Source organism: Aquila chrysaetos, chromosome 20 (assembly GCF_900496995.4).
Source record: "Aquila chrysaetos chrysaetos chromosome 20, bAquChr1.4, whole genome shotgun sequence".
Taxonomy (NCBI): domain Eukaryota; kingdom Metazoa; phylum Chordata; class Aves; order Accipitriformes; family Accipitridae; genus Aquila; species Aquila chrysaetos.
In genome coordinates this window covers 18717777-18741435 of record NC_044023.1, presented here as the reverse complement: position 1 = coordinate 18741435, position 23659 = coordinate 18717777, and the positions used below count along the sequence as shown (strand labels likewise).

General features: G+C 38.5%; 1 protein-coding gene across 7 annotated transcripts in view; it reads left to right on the top strand.

Annotated features, from left to right (window-relative positions):
• Positions 1-23213, top strand: part of TAFA4 (TAFA chemokine like family member 4) — an 88856-nt gene extending 65643 nt beyond the window's left edge. For 6 of the 7 annotated variants that reach the window (XM_029996264.2, XM_029996263.2, XM_029996261.2 and 3 more), the window contains 3 exons: positions 6399-6554; positions 16644-16727; positions 21300-23213. In XM_029996264.2, the coding sequence (XP_029852124.1) occupies positions 6399-6554; positions 16644-16727; positions 21300-21412 (353 nt within the window). In that variant the 3' untranslated portion in view covers positions 21413-23213. Of the gene's footprint in view, positions 1-6398; positions 6555-16643; positions 16769-21299 lie in introns of all 7 variants that reach the window. The other variant, XM_029996259.2, reaches the window with a different exon arrangement.
• The last annotated feature ends 446 nt before the right edge of the window (positions 23214-23659 follow it).

Sequence of the window (23659 nt, the reverse complement as noted above, 5' to 3'; positions counted from 1 at the left end):
TGCACTGAAAGGTTATGCTTTTGATTTCATTAACTTTTTGGGTCTCATTATCAGGGTTTGAGGTCACTCACCTTTTTTTCAAATACACATCTAGATCTCCTGTACCCCTAGGGTTCCTCTCAAATTGGTTGCTCATTTTGAGAGTTGCTGTTTTCCTCAGGTTGTCACTTCTTGCCCAAAATAAGTTAAAGTGGTTCAGTGCTGGTTCCCTGGTTATCCAGTTAAAATGCTGATTGTGATTTTGCACATGCCATACTACTGGTTTCCACAACTGATGAAGCACAAATGTCTTGATTGGAACAAAGGCTGTAACTTTATGGGCTGTGAGAAATTCTTTGGTTGGAAACCTGCACAATGTGTGAGCATCAACCTTAATTCCTTCATCTGGGAGATCATTGTATCTTTGCTTGCTTGCTTTGTTACAGATGTTAGCATTAGTAATCACAATACTGCTATGTATTTGAGGAATGTGAGACTAATGGATAGCAAACTGGATTCCTTGCTCCCCCCTTTTTTTTTTTTCCTGTGTGTGCTACATCTTACTTTGCCTGTTATCATAGGTAGGTGATTATGGGAAGATATTTCTTGTTTATTTATCCGTAGAGCAGTTGAACTGGCCTTTTGTGGCAGTTCTGTACCATCTCTGAACAGTCCCTTACTGCCAACAAGTGAAAAGGTAAAACTTTACAAGTGAAACTGGACTGAATTGTATATGCAGAGACAATTTATGAGAAAGTATATATATAAATACTGTATATCCTTGAGGAAGGAGAGCATCTAAGTCAGGACCTTGACATGAGTGTGAAGTTATTAAGAAAAAAATCCAATGGCTGATGGAATGGTAGTAGAGAAAAGCTCCACTGAAATTCTCAGCCTAGAAGATGGTGGGTTAATTTTACATTCCAAGTGACATTTTGCTTCTTCTCTTGAGAAAAGGTGTCATCTTTAGAAAGAGCCCTTCTCCCCTTTCCCCCCAGAAAACAACCCTTGAGCTGAAGAGGTTCTCATAAATATGTTTGGTAAAAAAATGTGAAAAATAGAAAATGTTATTTCCTTTAATATATGTGTTTTTCTAAAAATATTTGCCTCTTGGTGTGTGCTTCTGTATGTTCATATATTTGTAAGCAAAAGTCAGCATGAGATGAAGGCAGAACAGATGATGAACCGGCACCAAGTTTTAGAGTGCTTTCCTCTTCCAAATAGCATCAGTGCTGACTTCTAAACTCATTTGTTTCTCTTACCGTTGTCTGCAATATTAGGTTCCACAGCCATTCATCTCCCTATTGACAGACATCCTCTTGCCCTTTAAATAAATGATGCAGTTGTTTTTGTGCAGACCAAGATTGCTGGTTTTGAGGCTTACTGAAGAATGTGCTGAGCTAGGGTCATGTTGTCCTACTGTCTAGATGTGCTCTTCTCCACAGTACTAGTTGCTTTCTTCGTCAAAGAGGGCAGCTTATGAAACAGTAATAAAAACTCCTTTTAAATGTGTCTTTTCCGTATGTTTCTTAGCAAAGAAATTAGAAAAAGAGGAGGTTATTCAGGATTTCTGATAAGAGCATGCTGCCTGCATGTATATTGCATTGAAAGAGTACTCTTTGGGAGTGATTAGAATTAGTCACAGAGATGAAATGGATGTGGACAGAATTGGCTAGCAACTTTCTGAAAGCCTTCCTCTTTCTTTGATATTTTCCTTGTAGTTTTGAAGTATATCACTGTGATGTTTGATATTTTATTAACAATAATTGTATTTCCCTCTTTTCATTTGAGGATTTCAAAGAGTTTTAGAAGCATTAATTGCATATCTGCCCCCTGACTTCTATGATGAAAGTGAAAATATGGTCTTGTCAAATATGTTAGTTGAAAAAATGTATTAAACTGAGAATAAACAGTTCAGTGGTGATTATTCAGTCAACTCTACTCACAACACTTGTGCTGGCTTGTAATGTGGAAGCCTAGTAACTTCCTAGTTTGTACCCTCTTGGTCTTCGGAGAAGATGACTGCCATCTCTGAAAACTGTGAAGGCTGCGTAGCAGCTCTACATAGTCTACCATCTTCTGGGCTAGAAAGCCCACAGATGATAAAGAAATGGTCACAAAGCCTTCGTGTGGCCAGTCCTTGAGGTTATTAGGAGGCATTCTGGACATGGGCACCTGAAAGCTTTTATTATCCATAGGTATCTTGTTATGAAAGGCAGCAAAATTCATAGCAGGGAGTGTTGTGGAGGTTGCTTCCAATAGTGAGCCATATCCTGTTATGTCTGTGCCCTGTATAGAGAGCTAGGGAAAGTGTCCTTAGTGAACTTGAATAATGTTGGTACTTCTAGGGAAGCTAAGCTGTAAAGAAATTGGGATATGGAGAGCAACATGTGCCAAACTTCTGATCAGAGGTAACCCACAGCACCATAGTTTTCAACATTCATCCTCTGTCCTCCACAGTGCCTGGCTGGCAGACATCCCCTCTTCGGTATGCAGAAGGTGTTCTACGACAGCAACCTTTCTCTGGTCCTGTTGCTGATAAAATGTATCTCTCCTTAGAGAGTTTTCTTATTTAAATGTGAAAATGTAACTGAATTTCAACTGCAAATATTGACAGCCCTTAAGTTGCAGATCTGAATAGGTTTACAGGTGAAGAGCTATGAATTTATGGGCTTTTTATAAGTGAGCCCAAAGGGGCTTTGCTCTCCACAGCCTGGCTTTCTCCCTATCTCCTATTGCAGTTCTCCCTGAAATGGCTTTCCTGATGTGTCTGGCATAGAATTCACTTACTGTGATCTTCACACTTTAAAAATTCTTCAGTCCCTGCTCCTGTAATGTCTTGGCTTCCTGAGAATCCATTGATTATAAAATATTTTAAGGCTGTTCTTGGTTTTTCTGTCATTATGCTCTCCGCTGTACCTTAAATGTTCTTTATACCCGAGATGAAGGTTTATCTAGTGCAAGATGGAGATTAAAATGTGCTGGAGAGTATTCTTATATTCTTTCTTTTTGCTGCCTTTGGGCACCTGAATGTAGATACAACAGGTTTCAGTAGGTCTAGGCAGAGAATGGACTGAGTTGATGGTTAGTTTTTAAGATACTCTGTGAGTTTTCTTAAATCTGAAAGCTACTCTGCAAACTGAGTGCTTCTCCTCTAGATTGCTGAACACTGACAAAAAGGGGACAGAAAGTTAGCATGTTAACACTTAGCATTTGTTCAGCACCTGTTCACAGATGTGTCTGAATATTAAGAAGAAATGCATATGGTGTTCAACAGAATAAAAAGTGTTAAGATGTGCGTGAACAAGCAGGAGGAAATATAGATGTGAACACGTAGGAGGGGAAAGACTATTACAAGGGCAATCCAATTAATGCAAATGATGCATGCAGATGTCTGGCTTTTTAGTACCTTTCACTGTTATACTCCATAAGAGCTGCGTGCTAGGGACAAGGGAGGAGAACATTGTCTTCCTTTGCATAGCAGCAGTACTTTCAAACCTTAGCATCCTACCCCTGCCAGCAGATGAAGAGGGGACACCTTCTCTTACCTGCTTGTGTAGCTGTGAAGCATGAAGTGTTCAGTAAAACAGCTACTAAACAAAAGGATGCATTCATGAGGTAACTTAATTTTGCCTTCTGCAAACATCTGTGTACCTGTTGACTCCTGGCACTTCAGAGGAGCACTGTCGCTGCTTAAAAATTCAAACAAGATAATTGAAATTGGCCCCCAGCTTTTTTCGGGCTGTATGCTCAGGGCCAACCTGTTTAATTTATTTTGGTATTGACTTAACAGGATAGTTCACCTAAAGGAAGCAGAATTTGAGCTTGAAAATAGACATTTTTTCAGCTACATATTGATTGTTGGGGTTGGATCTAGTCCATCCTTATGATGTACCTTCTGAAAAAATGGCTTCTACTCTTATCTTGGCATCTGATATCTGGTGAATAATGACTTTAATTAAAAAGAAGACCTGGCTGCTTGGTCTTTCAGATGAGATACATGGCAAACTCAAGTATGTGGCCTGAGCCATTCCAAATTTTTGCTTTTTCTTCCCTCCCTTATAAAATTTCCCTCTCAAGAGGCCGTCCAGACTGTGACCTTGCTCTCCTGAAGTCAATAGAAATTTTGTTGTCGACTCCAGTGAATGCAGGACCACCACTGTAAGCACAGTAGGAAACCAATGGAAATTTTCCTTGTTTACTCCAACGAGTTCCGACTCAGGCTGTAAATCTAATAAATAAATAAATATACTCACTTAAATTAACAACCTCATTTTACAAAATCTTTTCTGTCAGAACCCCTGGCCATCTGCTTATTATCTCCATACATTGTCATGTGAGGTGTTTTGTAGAACAATATTTTGGAATGAAGTGGAGTGGGCAATTAAATTTCTCTATTTGTGTTGTTATTTTCCATATTGACTTACAGAGAATCTACTGTCCTACAAGCTGGTAGCTGTTTTCATTTTTTTTCATGTTTATTCTGATATGGGTATTAGGTACTTGCATGAAAATTCACAGTCTGCCAATAAACTTATTACAGCAGCTATGTAAGATACTTCTATGCTGTGTTCAACAGTTTTCCAACTTTCTGTAAAATACCTTATGCATTTTTCTGCTGTAGCATATTTTGCTTAAAAGTACAGTGTAGCTTTTTCCCCTGCAAAAAACCTGAAAAACATCTCTGTATATATATATTTTTTTTTTCACATGTTGAGTACACAAATAGAAGACTAAATTTCCTTTCCAGGATTGCATATACATAGTTTCTTGTCCATTGAGGTTGTTGTGAATACAAATTTGGCAACAAAAGTCAGGCAGCCCTTTAGCTGTGCCTGAAATACTTGTGAAACCAAAATATACGCAGCAAAGGAACATTACCAAGCCAACCTTTAAAAAAGTTATTCACATATATATATTTGAATGCTCTCCTTTTTTTTGGAAACCCCCCTTAGAAGCCTAAATTGCATTGCTAACTCTTCAAGGTTAAGATTCCCCACTTAATTAACTCATAAAAATTTCTGGCCAAAAAGTACAGTGATCTTAATCAATAAGATTTCATCTATAAGGAGGTAAGCTTGGCCATATTGCATCAGACCAAGGTGTTCTCCATCTCAAAATCCTATGTCTGGTATTAGTAACAGATACTGTAAAAAACAAATCAAAACAAAACAGGGCAAGCATGGAGTGAGTAGGAAACAAGACAATCCTCCAGGCTTGCCACTTGGAGGATTGTCTGCTTCTGAAGAGGGCTCTCCCTTTCACCTTCCCTTCTTTAGTCTGCTGTGCCTCTGATATTACCTACACCTATATCTGTACTGTAGTCTCTTTTGTATAAGGAGCCTGTACTGCTTTGAGGGTGAATATTTTTATTATTCTCAGCGTTGTCCCTCTGTCAAGCTCACTTATTAAAAAACTCACCCTGTTCTGTAGTGCTGTTAATTTACAAGGTGCTTTACAAACACAGATAAGAGCCATCCAAGGCTCTACTCCAAATAAGACGAGACAAATGCAAGATGAAGCACTTGAAGGCTGTTCAGGGAAGTGAGGGCATGGAAATGACTTATGCAAAGAGGAGAGGGGTTTTGTGAGGTGGGGTTTCAAAGAAAGGGTTTTAAGCAGGGCAGAGTGTAAGTTTGGCAGTGGAGGAAAATGGTCAGGTGCAAGGAGCAGTGGAGCTAAGATGTGAAGGCAGGAGCAAGGAAAGGAGAGGAAGGGAAAAATAAACTCAGAATAGGGGACAGTGAATTGTGAGGAAAGCAATAGGATAGAATATTTATGACAGGTTTCTTCAAAATAGTCTGTGCGGGAACTTGAGAAATCCATATAGATGTTCGGGTTTGTTTTGGTTTTTTTTGTTTTGGTTTTTTTTTGACAACACTTGACTATCTATGACAGCTTTTCAGCCTACCTTGTTCTTATCCTACCTGCAATGATAGGCATAGCAAGCAGTGCTCAAATTTTGTTATATTAGAAAGTTTCCCTACTATTGAAGATAAGTCTCCCTTGTATTAAGTATTATCCTGTCCATTGTGTCCATTTATGAAGGGAAAGAATTAAGTATAAAACCTAATGCAAGACAGGAAGCCAAAGGAAGGAGGAGTGTGCTGTGTCTCTGCATGTCTTCTTGTCTAATCCATCTAATTGACTACTCCAATCTCCTTTCCCTATGGCTTTGTAAGGGCCAGGAAAGATAGACTGAAAAATTGACTTGTTATGATGAATTAATCTTTATTAGTAAGAACAGGATAAACTCAGGGAATAAGCCAGATCCTACAAGATGCTTTGCCCTTTCTTCTTCCTGGGATTTAAACTGGTGTTTGAGAGATTCAGTATCTTGTAGGACTGTACGAACTGTCTTTTTCTTCATGCACTGATGTTTTGTTTTGCTCTCCATCACTTATCTCTGCAATTATTAGGCCAGCACCAAGTCAAGCAAGGGACATGTGAAGTTGTGGCAGTGCATCGTTGCTGCAATAAGAACCGGATTGAAGAACGATCGCAAACAGTCAAGTGTTCCTGCTTCCCAGGGCAGGTGGCTGGTACGACAAGGGCTCAGCCCTCATGCGTGGAAGGTAAGCAGTCTCCCGCTCACTCATGGTTCATTAAGATTGTTTAAGAAGTTCAGTCTCCTTGATTGTTTGACTTCCCACTGCCTCAAAAGCATAATCCTTCCTTTTGTTAATTTTGGAAACATCTCTGTGCATTGATGATAATGAGTCTGTGCATAAATCTGGGTGTAATTAATCCTCTTAATATATGTACCCGTCCATTTCATGTCTGTGCCAATAAAACTTCTTAATTTTTTCACGCAAGAATTCTGCTTTAAAACTAGTCTGAAAACAGCATAAGCCAAGAAATTCAAGCTTATGATATTAACTCTTCCAATTGTCTTTAGACTTAGTAGCTTAGCTAAAAATTCACTGGATAATAAATGCAGCCCTGAGACTAGGCATGCAGATAGTGCTGGGGCGTCTGATTTTGAGAGCTGTTCTCTAGATGAATGCTTCACCGTTTTATGTGCCTAATGGGCTCTTATGCTGGACACCAGCGCTACAATGATGCCTTATGTCTATTCAGTTTCATGTGTTGTAACCCCAAATACATTAGAGTTTGGAGAGCAGAGCAAGTGTACTGCTGCGCAGGGCACACTGTCTGAGCTAGGACACCTACCTGATGAAGTAAAAATGTGGTACAGTTGCCTTAGTCCATCACCTTCCTAGGTAGATGTTGAAATCCTCACAGAGCTCAAAGTTGCCATCCTTATGCTTTTAGCAGTATAACTCATTTGAAATTAAGATTTTAGCTTTAGTGTATGTAATCAATTTACCTTGATTGTAATGTTGACCAGGCATTCTGAGGCTATATAAAACTTGCCTCACTGAGGTTCACTCTGCACCTCACCCCCCCCATTTTCCTCTCTGGCTAGCTGGCAGTTCAGAAACTGTGCGTTACCCTTCTTCCTTTTCCACCAGCAGAGTCTATTCTCTGGAGAGGCTGCCGCTCTTGTTAACTTAGTAAACAGTTACTCCAAGACAGACTTTTTTCCTAGAGAAAGTCTAAAAGTTACCAGAACTCCCATTGCATTAATTCATAAGCAAGACCCTTCTGTTTTCATTCTTTTTCATACAAAATTGCAACCATTTCAAGTTAAATATAAAACAAAAGCTTCAAAATCCAATTTTTAATCTAACATTCAGAGCTATTTAGTTTTAAACGTAAAACTAAATACCTGCAATGTCTGATTTTTTTTAACCTATTATCTGTTTTGAGAATCTCTTATTTAAGAAAGAGAAAGTAGGTTTGTGGGGTTTTTTTTTTGGTTTTGTTTTTTTTTTTTTCTTTTTTCTTTTCATGCCTTGTAATTCAGGAACACAAGCAACTTTAACTGTGCAATTTGTTAAGTAGTTTTCCTGTCAAATCAGAAGTACCTTCTGTATTTTTAGGTGACACGTCAAACAGCAGAAATACTTTTACATACAACAGATAATAAAAGTCAGGCATTGTTTTAAACTTGCTTAAGGATTGCAGAGGTGACACTGTCATTCTATGATAGAAAGATATAAATGCACAATACTATAGAAGCTTAATTCAGTCAATGCAAAGAGTTGCTTGTCGTGGTTTAACCCCAGCCAGCAACTCGGCACCACACAGACGCTCGCTCACTCCACCTGCGGTGGGATGGGGAAGAGAACTGGAGGAGTAAAAATGAGAAAACTCTTGGGCTGAGATAAGGACAGTTTAATAGGTAAAGCAAAAGCCGTGCACGCAAGCAAAGCAAACCAAGGAATTCATTCACTGTTTCCCATGGGCAGGCAGGTGTTCAGCAATCTCCAGGAGAGCAGGGCTCCATCACGCGTAACAGGTACTTGGGAAGACAAACGCCATCGCTCCGAATGTCCCCCTCTTCCTTCTTCTTCCCCCAGATTTATCTGCTGAGCATGATGTCCTATGGTCTGGAATATCCCTTGGATCAGTTGGGTTTAGCTGTCCTGGCTGTGCCCCCTCCCAGCTTCTTGTGCACCCCCCAGCCTCCTCGCTGGCGGGGTCGTGGGAGAAGCAGAAAAGGCCTTGACTCTGTGTAAGCACTGCTCAGCAATAACTAAAACATCCCCGTATTATCAACACTGTTTCCAGCACAAATCCAGAATGTAGCCGCATACTAGCTACTATGAAGAAAATTAACTCTATCCCAGCCAAAACCAATACATTGCTGAAAGAATTTAGTAGCTGTTTTTTCTTCAAGTATAGTTGAAATTAAATACGACAAAGTATGATGAATGTAAGATTTTTCCACTTTCTAAAGTGGAAGCCTTTGAATCCCCTTACCCCTTAAGGTAATGCTTTAGCATGCTTCGCTTATTTTTGCAAGCATCTGGGACTACAGTCAGTTGCTGTAGCATGGAAGCTATATCTATCTTTCCTTAGCCTCAGGATTAGATGTGTTTTCTCCCACTCTATACATAACTTTTAGTAGGCTTCTACACCGTGGAAGCCAGAAACAGTTTGTGTCTTGAATTTGCATATTTCAGTCTGATACAGACATTTCATTTTCTTTTTTACTGAATGCAGAGCTGTTTAATTTGCCTATATTTTGCCCTGAGCTTAAAGGGAAGGACATGCCCAAAGCACAGAGTTACTTTTCTAACCAAAAGAAAAAAATTTATAGAGCAATTGGCTTGTAGTAGTCTTTTAAAGTATATTCCTTGAACTCCAGACCTTAACCAGTAGTAGTTATCATTTACATCAGGGCAGGAATTGCCTTTGTGCTGTTGATCATGCACGGCATGCACATGGTGCTTGGTACCTGTAGTTCCTACCTCCAATCATAGAATCATAGAATATCTCAAGTTGGAAGGGACCCATAAGGATCATAGAATTCAACTCCCTACTCCTCACAGGACTGCTTAAAACTAAATCATACGACTAAGAGTGTCATCCACATGCTCCTTGAACTCTGACAGCCTTGGTGCCATGACCACTTCCCTGGGGAGCCTGTTCCAGTGACTGACCTCCCTCAAATTACTTATGTGCTGAACTGTGTTTGGACAAAATAAGAAAACAATGTAGTTCACATTCATTGAGTATGTGTCCAGAAAGTACCACCCAGCTGTTGTGTCAGACTACACAATTTTTAATCATACACAGAGAGATGCTTTTACCTATTGGAATTCTCAGTAAAAGTAGCTTAGTGCTTAGTAGTTTTTATAGCAGATATGATTAAGTATGTTCTATTTGGGTTTAGAAAATATGTTCTGGTTGGATTTTAGCCTCTTTACATATACTCAAAAGGAAAATAACTCTGCAAGTCATATTGGAAAACAATAGTAAATAGAGTGAAATCAGTCTTTCTTATGTCCACATTGCCTGTGAACTTTTCAGGGTTTGTGTGTTTCAGCTGTTCTTGGTCAGCACCAAAAAGACCATTGGAGTAAATGGGATCATATTTCATGTTCTATGCAGAGTAGCAGCCTTTATAAAGCTATTGGAATGTAATTATGTTTTCTTGACCAAACAAATGGATGATTATATAATTAAATAATTACAATTAATTTTGTCGAGATCTGCATGATGATTTTACAGAAGTCTATTTCTTCTTGCTTTTTTTAAATTGAAGGTCTGATTTCTCTTTTAGAGTTAACAACCCAGGAAGCAAGGAGTTTGATTCTAGCTTTCCTGTAGGTCAGATGAGCATATCTACATGGTCATAGATTGTAGATGTTCCATGAGAAATTAAGACTACAGCAAGAAATAGATTTTCACAGAATGTGGAAGACTGCAGAGGTCTGAGACTTTAGCAAAGTCTAGACAGACTGTACTTACCTTTCTGTTCTGGACTCAAACTTGACACTTGAGCATCTTTCTGCTATAACCTATTTGGATTTTTTTTAAAAAATAAAAATTAAAGTTAAAATAAGTCTTTCTCATTTGAAATTTATACATCTGGTCTTAGTATTTTACAGGTTTTTAATTTAGTTGGGTATTTTTCCTTAGTTTTCTCCGTCTTGCAGCATATGGGTTTCATGACCTAGATCCCACTGGGTTTGAGTGACAGCTTGTTTGTTAATTTGGGTCAGGGTAGAGCCTAGTTCATCAGACAGAGCTCCTTGCTAATGAGTATTGGGCATTGTGCCCTTTTGTATATATAGGCCATGAAATAGGCTTATGAAGCCCATCATCGTGTTTTTTAGGATACAGTCATAGACCAGCTGGATATTTACATTTTGAAATAAGTTGACAGATGCTAAAGAATTTTACACAAGGTCAGATTTAAAGCAGCAGTTTATTGGAGCAGCACTATATGTTAAGGCTAAGCCCTGCTCAAAGAGGTAGTGAATACATGTACCAATATTCACAGCTACCAAAATTTTGGGAAGGCCCCCTGTTTGAGCCAAGTCAGAATGGCTGTTTGCATGATTACTTTCAGGCATACACCTACACATAGAAGTGACATTTTTTTCTCATGGTATGTGCTAAGGAGGAGACTAAGTACTTGTGTTACAGAAGAAATGATAGATATCTAGGTGAGTTCCAAGGAAATGGTGTTGAAGTGGTGCAGAAAGGAAAGTAAAAGCTAGTTAAATTTAGAAGATACATACAGTGAAAGTCTTAAGTGCCTTGATTGCTACAAAACAGTCCTTTTCCATGTTCTACAGTAATACTGTGTTGTGGGGCCTAACTGACATTTATAGAGTGCTTTGGATTTCTACAGTGTCTTTCATTTTAGAAACTTTAAATATTGGTAGTAGAAGTCAAAGTACTTCATTTAAAAAGAAGGATATGACGGTGAAAATCAATGTTTGTTATAGACTGAGATCTTCCTAGCATTTTTACAAGCACAGTAAAGTCACTTGTCATAGCCTGGATAAGAGTACAGGGCAAGAACTCTTTGGATCAGGATATTTTTTATCGTTTGCCCATGATAAAACACTTACTTAGATAATTGTATTTTGGATGCATCTAACAAGAAACTCTGTCATTTGTGTATTTGAACGTAGTTGTGAAAGCTATTGACAAGCATTGGCAAACAAATAAAACAAGGCTAGTTTTTCTGTACACGTGCACACCTCATTTTCCTGGGTGTTATTTGAGCTTCCAAGCATAGGCCCATCTGATGCTTTGAGAAATGTTGCTGTAGATAAATTAAGTCACTAAACTCAGAAGAAAGCAGAGCATATGAAAGAAAGTATTTAAATATGCAGAGAGGGCATACTACACAGCCTGTATACCCTGACTTCAGTTGTAGCTATACTACTTGATTGCAGCTATAGAAAATTTTGCTTAGCAAAGGTCAACTCATTCTTCTGTCAATGACTAAATTACATTTAAAGTAGTCATGAGATTTTGTTTATACCTATTTTCTTTATGGAAATAAACATCCTTGAGTAAGTACCTCCAGCTTGTCTAACAGCTACTGCCAAGAAGATAAAACATTAATAACTTTTGTCTGTAGAGTAGCTATCTTAGCTAAGTGCATTAAATGCCTCTAAGTAAATCATCACTAGCCAAATCATCTTCCATCCAGGCAATTCTATTAGTCCTAGAATTTATGAGGAGGAAACACTCAGATTGGAAAAAATGTGACTGGGACTAAAGAATTGTTTAAGAATTTTATGTAGGGCCAAAGAGCGGCAATGAAGAAAAAAGACGATTTTGGCTGAAAGCCCATTGGGGTTACAGACTGAAGGGAAGAGAGCATATAGAAACAAGAAAACAAAAAATCAATGCATAAGAAATAGATAAAAGAAGAAATAGCTGAGAAGATTTCCCTCCCACTGTTTTTGAATGGATTTCAGAATACTTGAGAATTCAAAAGGATGCTAATGCTGTGTCAGTATTCAAAGAATAAAAGGAAATATACAGTAGTATGAATAGTGTACTGAAAATTTATATGCAATAGAGCTTAATCCAGTGGAGTAGGAAAGAAATCTGTATTTGTCCAGACTAAAGACAGTATGAATTCGCTTGTTTAAGTAGAACACACAGGAATCCTTAAAAAAAAAAAATATTGGCCCATAATGCGTGAAATATTGATGTTGTTAATGCTGAGGCGGATCAGGATCACAGTCCTCCTTTTGGTAAGTAACAGAATGGGGAAGTACTTTCTGACTTACTGTTAACTAAAGAAGGTGCTAACCAACATCTACTGGGATTTTTTTTTTTTTTTTTTTTTTTTTTTTTTTTTTTTTTTTAATTCTGACCCTGGGTAGAGTCCTAACAAGCTGTCTGATAGATCTCTGGACAGTTGTTGTAATTCAAAATGTATTTCAGAACACTTAGGGTATTCTAGAAAAGCACTAGTATTGTGCCAATTTTGAGAGGGTAGGCAGCATGGTCTAGATGCTTAGGGACAACTGAGGCTGATCTCAATCCTGTGCAAGTAACTGAAAAGCTGATATGGTATTCAATTAGCAAGGAATTCCTGGAGTACAGATCACAAGAGTTTATGTGGCTTTCCAAAAAGAGATTTGCCAGACACAACTGATTTCATTTGCTGAGGAGTTTTCAAGACTAATACGGATAGTTTCTGGGTTTAATACATGTAAGCCCAGGTTTTCCAAGTTACCTTGGAAGATAATGTATAATTTATTCAACTAAAGATTTGGTTACTAAATACATTTGAGGATTTAAGTCTTACTTTTTGTAAGCTATTTAATTTTGTACCATATGCCATTGTGTGCACTGCTTAGTGTCAGCTACCTAGCATACCTCAAAACCACATCTTTCCCCAGAGTCATCAGTAGGAAGTGGTAGTCAAATGGCACATACCTACCAGGATTTCACAGTGCTTAGCTCTCCACCTGACACTCTGCAACATTTCCAGCACTGACCCAAAAGCAAATATAGAATCTCCCCTGACAAAAACATGTATGGGATTCATCCGGTGGGGCAAAGGAGTAATTAACGACAAGCCCAAGGCAGTCACATGGTGTAGTCCTACTCACAGGAAGTGGAACCTTTTTGAAATAACTGCATTAATAAAGACAAGTGCATTATGGTGAGAAACTGAAGAAGTTCAATCAGCTCAGCTTATCAGGCAGAAGATTGAAAAGTTACTGGATTGCAGCACTTTTAATACCTTCACATGGGGAAAATGATGATTGCTAACAGGTGCTGTAATGTAGGAGAGCAAAGCACAACAGAAGAGGTGGGGAGAGGAAGAAAACTAAGGCTGTGTGTTTCATGCTGAGATTGTTTAACTGTCAGAAAAAATTACAATGGGAGAAGTTTCTTTCTTCACCTGTTCCAGATTGGCTTGGAAGACACTGTGTAGCCAAACACAACTGGGGGCACAACACAGTGAATTTGTGAGGCAAGATGAGATCATGTATTGACACTTTTTGGCTTTACTTTCTATGAACCTACTGTTTCCATGGAGTCACATTATCTAGGGAGCGATGTCAGCAGAAGATTTATTTCTGGCAGAATTTCTGGCTGGTTTCTGGCTGATTTCCAGCAAATCATCTGGCTGATGTCAAACTAAAGCCGTCTCCTTTCCCTTCATGAGGGTGGTTGTGTATGAGAGTGACATAGCTGGTCTCATTTCTTAGAAAAGTCATCTGTTGAAACCTCTCCAAGAGTGCCTCAATCTGAAAAGAAGAGGAAGCCTTTATATCCTCCAGCGAGTCACATAGTCACAGGGATGATAGTTAAAGAACTATAGCTATGAAGGTAAGCCTAAGGCTCTGATGGAGAATTTTAATGGGCTAATCTCGGGGGGGGTGTTTGACACAAACAGCTACAGCCAGTTAGGACATACAGATCAGCAGAGTGGACATTACAACTATAAAGAAATTGGACATAAAATGGATGTAAGAATTAGTGGATTCCTACAGCAAAGAATTGAGGATTTGCTGGAAGCTAATGGAATAAGATCTGTATTAAGTATTTCAAAGTGTTGCCATTACTCTGAGGAGAGGTATCTGCACAGAATAGAAATCAGTCAACAGAAGGGTAGGAGTCACTTTCTATGAAAGTGTCTAAACAAGAGATAAATAGAAGGTGAAATATGCCATCTGTTGAAGAGCTTGTGGATCTTGTTTGAGTTACAGATTGACTTAGCAACGTTTCCCATTCACATCTGTGCTTGTTTTAATAGAAGATGGTACTGCTGGAGATGATGGGCCAGTTTCACTATCTTCAGTTCCACATGGACCGGGAAGTTGTGTGGGCACCATTAGTCAAGAACGCTGTGTGAACCTGCTCCTGTGCTGCACTTTTGGCCAGTCAACTAATGCCTTTTTTTTTTTTTTTTTTTTTTGAATCAAGTGGTAGGAGCAGGTTAATGCAGGTTGTACAGATAAATAAAAACTGCCATGTTTGGTGTATTTCCTGTGGCCTCAAAGTATATTGCACCCAAACCAATACCAAAAAGCTTGGATCTAAGGAGTTGCCAGAGTAACTGAGGCACAAGGGATGCTAGGTACCTGCAGAAGACAGGTGAGCAAAAGGTGGTTTTCAAGGTCTGAAGTTGAACTTACGTTATTAGGGTAGCACTAAATATATGAAAGCATGTTCATATGTCAGAGTGCAGCCGAAGTCTCAGCATGTCACTGCATCCACACTCACAACAGCACTGTGCAGAGCTGTGTAATGCGGTAGCCAGGTGTCCCAGGAGGACTTGCTGGCTTTGAAGCAGAGCTCTGAAGACACAGCTAGCTTGCTACCAGGATCTCCTGCTTGCTTAGGGACCTCTGCACATGCCCTCAGTCTTCTGGAACCTGGTCTTCTAGACTTGCTTGTGTTTACCTGAAATACATGTCGTATAGAAATTGAAACAAATTTAGAAAATAGCAGAGATAATATAGATAAAATAGATGGCTGGACCATATGTCTGGAGTGAAAATGATCCCTCACCTCCTAGGAAGCACAGTCAAGTTTCACCCGTTTTGTCAACAATCATTCAGCATCAATGCAAATGATCTAAGATCCAAATGACTGGTGAAAGGAATCATGTGTTTATTTTATAATTTTATGAGATTGAAAGAATAGTTTATAAAAGCCAAACTGGTGTTCCAGAAGTGTATTTTTCATAGTGCTTTTCATGTAGGCTTATAGTGAAAGTGCAAAACAAAAATAATTGAATGAACATTTCAGCAATATCCTGATGTCAGCTTGCCTGCTTGTCACCCTAATTTGAAGGCTGCAAAAGTACGAATCTACCTTGAAATTAAAAGGGAAAAAAGGGCTTTATAAGAAGTAGACTAAATTATTTTTGTTCATCTCTTTTGGATGTGGTATCCTTTAAAGCACGCAGTTCACTATTTTGTGCACATAGTAGCATAATGCAGACTAACTAAATCAACATTTTAAGCCATATTTTATTTTGAAATCCAATTTAGATTATGTAAGATTGTCAACTGATATATTTCATAATAATTTTCTGGGATTTGATGAATCCCATGTACAACGCAGAACTGAGAAATGCATGCAGATGTTTGCAGCTGTTTGTGGGAAAATATATCTGTTGTTAACAGCAGTATAAAGTCATGACTACACTTGTAAAAATAACAAGCATGGTCTTATTAATGGAAATTGGCTTAAGGGTAGAAAATTAATAAGTTTTCACAGTTAAGGTGTACTGCTGTAGTCTTCCAAAACATACTGCAAAACTGGCAGTGTAACAGATTTTTAGTTAATAATCTAATGCTTTCCAGTAGTTTCCACATTCTTATCTGCACTATTTGCTGACAGACCTCACATGCTTACATCTCTGTGCAGTTCTATTTTCTCATCCAGTGAAGGGAGGAACTGGAATTTCTTCATCCAGTCTCACATATGCATATCCGGGTTAAACAAGAAGCCTTAGTTCCATTCTGCATTACAGCAGGTACTTGACTGAAGCATGTAAATGAAGGAGGCAGGTCATCTTTGTAGTCAGTGGAGATGGAAAGGTATTTCCAGAGGTCAGTTCAAATGTTGGAGTCAATCTCTGGCGGTGCTTGCCTGTCTTCACCATTTGCGTATAGCATTTACCCTTCTGTGTGCTGGTGAAGTTTTTTAACCACATTTTTAGCGCAAACACAATCAGTGCGATTAGCTATTAAAACAGTAACTGTTTGTTCTACCTTTTGAAATCAAACAATTGAACATCACACAACTTCCCTACTAAAACCAAGAGTAATAAAAAAAAGATTGTTTCTCTTTCCTATCTCTTTTTCTAGCTTCCATTGTCCTACAGAAGTGGTGGTGTCATATGAACCCCTGTTTGGATGGAGAGGACTGTAAAGTACTACCAGACTATTCAGGTTGGTCTTGCAGCAGTGGAAATAAAGTCAAAACCACAAAGGCAAGTACAGAGATCGCCTATATTTAAAGGTGGCAGTCTGCTGATAGCACTTGCTTATTGCATTGCATCTGTGGGTGTGAGCACCAGTACTGGACTCCTCAATGTTTTGGAAAGCGGTGATTAATGCAATTGTTCTCAGAGAGGGAAATGTTGGGTCAGAACTGGCCCTTCACTGCTGGCCTACTTAAGTTATTGGGTGCTGGAGTAAAACTGAAGAAGGCCCTGCTTCAGTCTTTAGTGAGCAAAGAAACTATTCCGTTGTGACCAGTGCTAGAGGCATCATCATGTTCCAGGATCAATTCTTCAATTTTCAGACTGAGTACATGGATCCAGAGCCTTTACCAGTGTCACCTAAATTTAGATTCCTGAGCTACTAGAAAGCCCTTTTGGCTTTTGAAAGTAGCAGCCCGTCTTGGGAGCTGTTGAGAACCTGCACTGACGTCAGTGGGAACTGTGGGACACTTGAGCACCACTGGAAATCAGGCTGGTTCAGATCATTTCTAATTACAGGCCATCCTGCAGATGGCCTGTTTTTTTAAAAAAACCCTTTGCTATGCCATCCTATTTCTTAATTAATGGCCAGCAGAGAGAAAATATCATGTCCTCTGTCTGCTTAACAATCTAAAATGAGCTCAGTGCATTGAAGTTCAACAAGTCATAGCAAACTGCATATCTAAATATATCATAAAACAGGAGTCTTTAGCAGGCAATAGCAAGGAAAGACATATGCTTAGCTTTTCCCTTTACAGCCTCTTCTAGTTAGGAATGAATGTTATTGATTAAGTTACAGTCTGAGTTAATAAGCAAATACTGACACCAAATGTTGTTTAATAATGGCTGTTCTAAGGAGTGAAAACTGTACTAATTTCTGGATGAAAGAGAGAAAATTAGATGGTTTGGACAGCTGTGGTGTGATACCAGTGGTCTAAAGCCCAGCTACAGACATTGCATGGTGGCAGGCTCGTTGGAAAAACCTGACCAAACCAACCAGTCTGAAAAACCCTATTCCTGTTTTTAAGAACAGAGGAATTATTGCAAACCAATGTTATTTATCAAATGCCAAAGATGTAGTCTACAGAGTGCCTAGGTCCTGCTGTTCTCCTGTGATGGATACTAAACCTAAAGTTGACCTGCACACCCTAGAATCAGTATGGGTAACTGGCAGTCAGTTACTGCAAGATATAGATTACCCTCAGCCTTTTATTTTTTTCACAGGCACTGACTTTTAACTACTCATATATAGATAAGGGGTAGTGTTGTAGCATCACACTGAAGGGTGAGACTGGTGAAGTAGGAGTTCTAGATATTGAATAAGACAACTTTGTCTCTGGACATACCAGAAGAGAGCTGGCAATTTATACCAAAAGGACCTTACTGGAAAAGAGTAAGCCAGGCTTAAATATCCTTGATGCCTTCAATAGATACTAGAGGGATGAAGGGTAGAAGGACGGACTTTATGTTGGCATTGATGACTGAAGGCCTGGGGCGTCAAGTCTTCTTTCATGCAGCTGTCTCTTCCTTCCTGTGAACAGTTGCCTTTTAGTTCATTGAGGTCGACTGACCACGAGTCATATAGCCTGTGTTCATGACTCTTGCTCTTAAACAGTGAAGAGAGGCAGCCTGAGTCAGTGGGAGTTTACTAATAGAAGGGCAAATTTGGCATGGATCATTTATTTTATTATCCATGACAAATATTGCAACCAGCAAACTACAGAATATGGTAATGCATTCTGATGAGTTTAGGGATGTCTTTATAAAGCTAGAGTGGGACAAATCATCCTGCCTGCAATTAGACCTGTGCAAATTCATGAACTCCAGTGAGTTTGTGTGGGTCTGAGAGAGGGCAGAGTATAGCAATATGAGTGCAAATGTTGTTTCATTAAACTCTTCCTCTACTTTGCTGGGAGGTGGAGTAATGCATTTTGCATTGATTTTTATCACCATAGGAGATTTCTTTGAGGGGCATTTAATTGAAAGGATCAGCAAACAACTGGCACTTGTGCTCAGATGTGAATCATTCTACTGTATTACTGACATGAGAACTGTTCATTTTCCTTGCATGGCTTTGTTTTTCTTTTGCTGTACTGTGTTGTTTTATATTTGAGCATGTTAAGGTAGGACTGTATTTTCTTGTGCATGTGGTTAGCAACAACATAAGGGAGATCCTGATTCTGATTGGGGTCTTGAAGTACTGCAACAATATAGATGTAGATATGAATAACAAAGTTAGTGGTTAAACATTACATTGAAATGACAGAAGAGAGCCCTAACCTTTAAGTAGTGATTGGCTATGTTAGAGAAGGGAACAGGCAGACTGCCTTAAAGGGCAGATCCCTTAAAAAGGTATCTCAGTCCCTCCCTTTTTAATTACTCTGTGCTAGAAATTCTTCCATTTTTTGCTGTATGTGTTTTATGTGTGGATACTTCAGGGACATACTTACTTTCATGCTTTTAAATACTTTGGGTTTGACCCATAAAAGCTTCTTCCATGCATTTACCTCTGTTGTTAGTAAATGAACCCTGAAGAGTTACTTTTGGAGGCTGAGATTTAACATAGCTATATCCTCAGTAGTAGTGACATTTCTAAAAGCACCAAGTTGTTGTACTCCAGTAGTTAGCTTTTAGTATTGTACCTTCTAAGAATCAGTCTGAAATAATGAGATTTGTCATCTGTATTGGTCCAAGTAAGAAAAGACATGATTTGTCCAAGGTTTTGTGGGTTGGGATTCATTGTGCCCAGCTGCAGGCATGTTTCCATCCAAGCTGCATTGTTCAGGATTCTCCAAAGTCATGTGGGGAGAAATGGGTGGTCTCACAGCATGACTGTGCCCATCCACAAGAGTGTTCCCACGAGTACTTCTTTCTCTCTCCTGTACCTTAAGGAAGCCCTGGATGACAAACTTACATGCAGATGTCTGCTTGCTAGACAGCAAAAGCTGTGCTACAGAATCTGTCCTGGCATCCATATTTCCTCTGTAGGTATTTTGCCTGTCTTGTGGGTGGTTTTCTCTGTCTACCAAGATATAGTTGTTGCACAAATATAGCGAGTAGTGGTTACTCCAGACTCTGAAGAGAAGCTTGTGGCACAGGCAATATTGAACTGGAAGGAAAATAGAATGGAAAGAAAATTTCCCTTGTTGTAGGGAGAAGGAAAGTATGATATAACTTATTTTTTTATTTAAAAAATGAACAAAATACTTGTCCACACTCTGCTCAATCAACAAAATATATATGAAGTGCATTATTAAAACTTTAAACAAAGAGGACTGTATGAACTGTCAGATGAGTAGTCCAAACCATACAGTAGGCTGTGTGTCTTGGTGCTGGGATACTTAAATCAGAAAGACTCAGCAAACCCCATGTGGACAATTATAGAAAATGTACACATACATGAAATTCTTCCAATTTAATAGTTGGCTTATGTCTAAAACACAAGAGTTTAAATCCATTCCATATTAATTTTTTTTTCTATGTTATGTACCAAAGATGATCTCATTACCATTTAAATTTCTAATAAATTTTTGAAGCTTTCTAAGACCCTGGGATCAGTGCTAGTTGGGACAATGACTTCCACAGGCTAATTATACGCTGAAAGAGGAAATGCCATTTAATCAATTTTAAGTCCTCTATCTTTTCATTTTGTGAAAATATTAGAGTAACTTGAAGTATATGAAACACAGGAGACTCCTGGTGCTACTCAGTATTTAGATGGATAGTTAGTAGCTGGGTGGGACAGTTAAAACATGAAAAGCTGAAGAGCTCATATCTTACATCAGTTACCTCAGGGAAGAAAATAAAAACTTCTCTATGCTGAGTGTCTGTTTAGTTTTGTAACACGTCTAGACACTACAGAGAAGAGCCGACAAAGCTTTCCTCCTTGCAGGCTGCTTATTCTCATCCATTTCCAGGATGGAAACTCTGACATGACCACTCCTCACCATGTAGCCAAACCTCACTGGGTTTGTGCACTGTGTGTGTGCATTAAGGCTTGCACGTACGTCCCTGAAGCACCTGACTGAGTGTGCATATGGTTTTAAGGGGAAGAGACCGTGGGGTCCCATGGGAGAAGTGCTATGTGGGAGTTGCTTCTGCTGCAAGAACAATTCATCCCCTCTGCAGACCATGTTCTGTCTGATCCCTGGTTCCCTTCCATAGGATGGACTGCTGGGAATGGGTAGCAGTTTGCATGGAATGGTCTTTTGGGATGTAAGTTGTAACTTCTGCTGTAAGCATTGGTGTAGAAAATGATGCTAAGCAAAATAAAGTAGAATGAGATTTCCATGAGACGTTGGTGACAAATTGAATAGTGAATGGCCATTTCTTTATGTGCAAATATCCCTTATGCTATTGAATAACAGTGTAATTAACAGTTACATATAGGTTCTGTTTCTCTGCAAGGTATATAGGTGTGGCCAGGGCAAGGTCATTCATGATGTATTTGTGTGTACAGTTCCTTTGCGGCAACAAAGCATGTGTTATCATCCTTGTTTGATCGATTCTGTGTGGGTAATTCTTTCCTCTTCTTTTGTAGGTAACACGGTAGCAAAGAATAAACCTGTGGGTCACTACAAGAACAAAGGCATGTGCAACTGTTGCTTGGCTGTTACACAGAGACCCTTTTTTGTGATGATGCTATTGACTTAGTTCTTTGAACTTGCAAAATTAGTCAGCAAAAAGGACAATACTTCTCCTTTCAACTGTGGCTGCAGTTCCTGATCCTGGATTTTGCTGTACAGAATGGTACATTTTAATTTCACAAGAAAAAGCAAGGAGATTTGATTCTACCTGAAATGCACCTTGGATTGCCAAGGATCTGACACTAGGCAGAAATCTGTGGAAGCATACACCTGAACTTCTGTGGTGCATCAAGGATAAGACTTTCTTAATGACACTAAAATATGTAAAATTGTTTTAAACGAGTTTAGATTATGAATGTAACCTAGGGGGTCATAGAAAGAAAATAACTTATGTTAGAACCAATACAGAGGACCTTAAATGTCTTTTCCAACCTAAATGATTCTATGATTCTATGGATTTGTCTGAGGTACTTCTCACGTACAGTACAACATAAAAATAGAAAGCTGATCCCAATGCTAAGTGAGTTGACAGGACAGTGTTAGTAAATTATGTCTTAGTGTATTTTCAACTGTGGTTTAGTAACTCTCAAAGTTGTATGAAGGTGAAAAGATGGAAATTATAAATCAGTAGCAATTATTGTTGGGCATACTTTGGTTATATCTGTGCAATTAGATTTATTTCCTTATATAGTTCTAGGTAGTTTAACTTTTACATTCATAAGTGATGGCAGGGAAGCATGAGGAAGAGACAGAATTTGAAAGTAGACATAGTTTTTCTTGTCCTAAAATAAATCCATTCTCTAGGGGAATAGCAAAGTACACATATTCCTTGCCTCTTTGAATCTAGATATGGAAAAGAATTTAGCCATTAGCTAGAAATATTCATTCAAGATGCCTCAAAAAAAGGAGAGCATGCTTGTACTACATAAGTAAAGGCTTACTGGAAGGAGAGTAATTTGTTTGGATTTTCATAGCTTTGGTTATATCCTAATAGGTAACATAAAATTCATAAGCAAAATTCTAGATAAAAGTGAATCTTCAGTTTCAATTAGTTCATGTTTAGAATGATTATAATAATTAAATGTCCGGTTCCTTGACAGACTGAATTTCCAAGTGGTTACATTTTGTGACACGTAATTGTTCCATATTATTCTAGATGCATTTCATACTGTTTTTCTTATTTGCCTGTTACAGTTTTTTGTCATCCGTCTTCATAAATAGAACAGTAAGTAGAGGTGAAGCTGTAGCCAGTCTGTTCCCCATTACATTATTTTGTGACTTAAGATGCATTGAAACAGACTAAAACGCAACGATGCAGATGGCTATCATGCAGATGAACTGCTGCTGACCCAGCTACTGAATTCATTGTTACACTTTATGTAAATATTAGGGTAACAGTGTACATCTAATTTTTACATAGACAGAAAAGCAAAAAAAAAAAAAAAAAAAAAAAAAAAAAAAAAAAAAAATCAAGTGTCTTGTACTAATTTAGGTCATCATGCATAAGCTTTCTAGTTTATGGGAAAGATACCATCAGCAGTGTGAAGCTGTTCGGAGTAATAATTGTTAGCTTTTGATTTGTGGGAGTGAGTGGGAGTGTTCAGCCAGGTAATTCCATTGAAGTCAGTGGAGGAAAGATCTGGCCCTGTGATTTTTAGTTTTGATTTCTCTGGTTTAGTTCACTTTCAATTATGTATTTGATTACAGCTGGGATCATAGTGGTCATTGTACTCGGTGATAAGTAAACAAGAGATTTTCTGCTCTATGCTTGGACAGCTGAACAGTTAATAGACTCTGCTTGCCCTAATGAGCTCTACATTCCTAATATTTTTCCATTGTTTTGATTTTCTGATTAAATTTTAAGATTACCTTTACTATTTCTACTGTTTCTGTGCATATGTATTCAACAGTGTCATCACTGAAGATCATTTTCACTTACTATTTGTACAATGTTGAACTATAACTGGTATTTATTTATTTATTTATTTTGGAAAGTGCTCTACAAAGGCATAGTAAAAAGAATTGCTGAGATGTTCTAAGTGGACAAACAAGAGTTTTAGAGAAAAGTTATTAGTTTTCTCTTTTTTGAAGGTAAATACAAGGAAAATAAGTTACTTGCCAGTGGTCATACACTGGATTTGTGGCGGAATTGAGAACAGAACCAAAATTTCTTATGTCTAATTAAGTCTTTCCCATTTAAGGTATTGTAATATACTTACCGCAAAGGGGTACAATATATTACATGCCTTGCAATTGCTACCTGGAAGGTGCTTTTGCTGCCCCTGAGGAAAGGGGAAACTACAACATAAGTTTG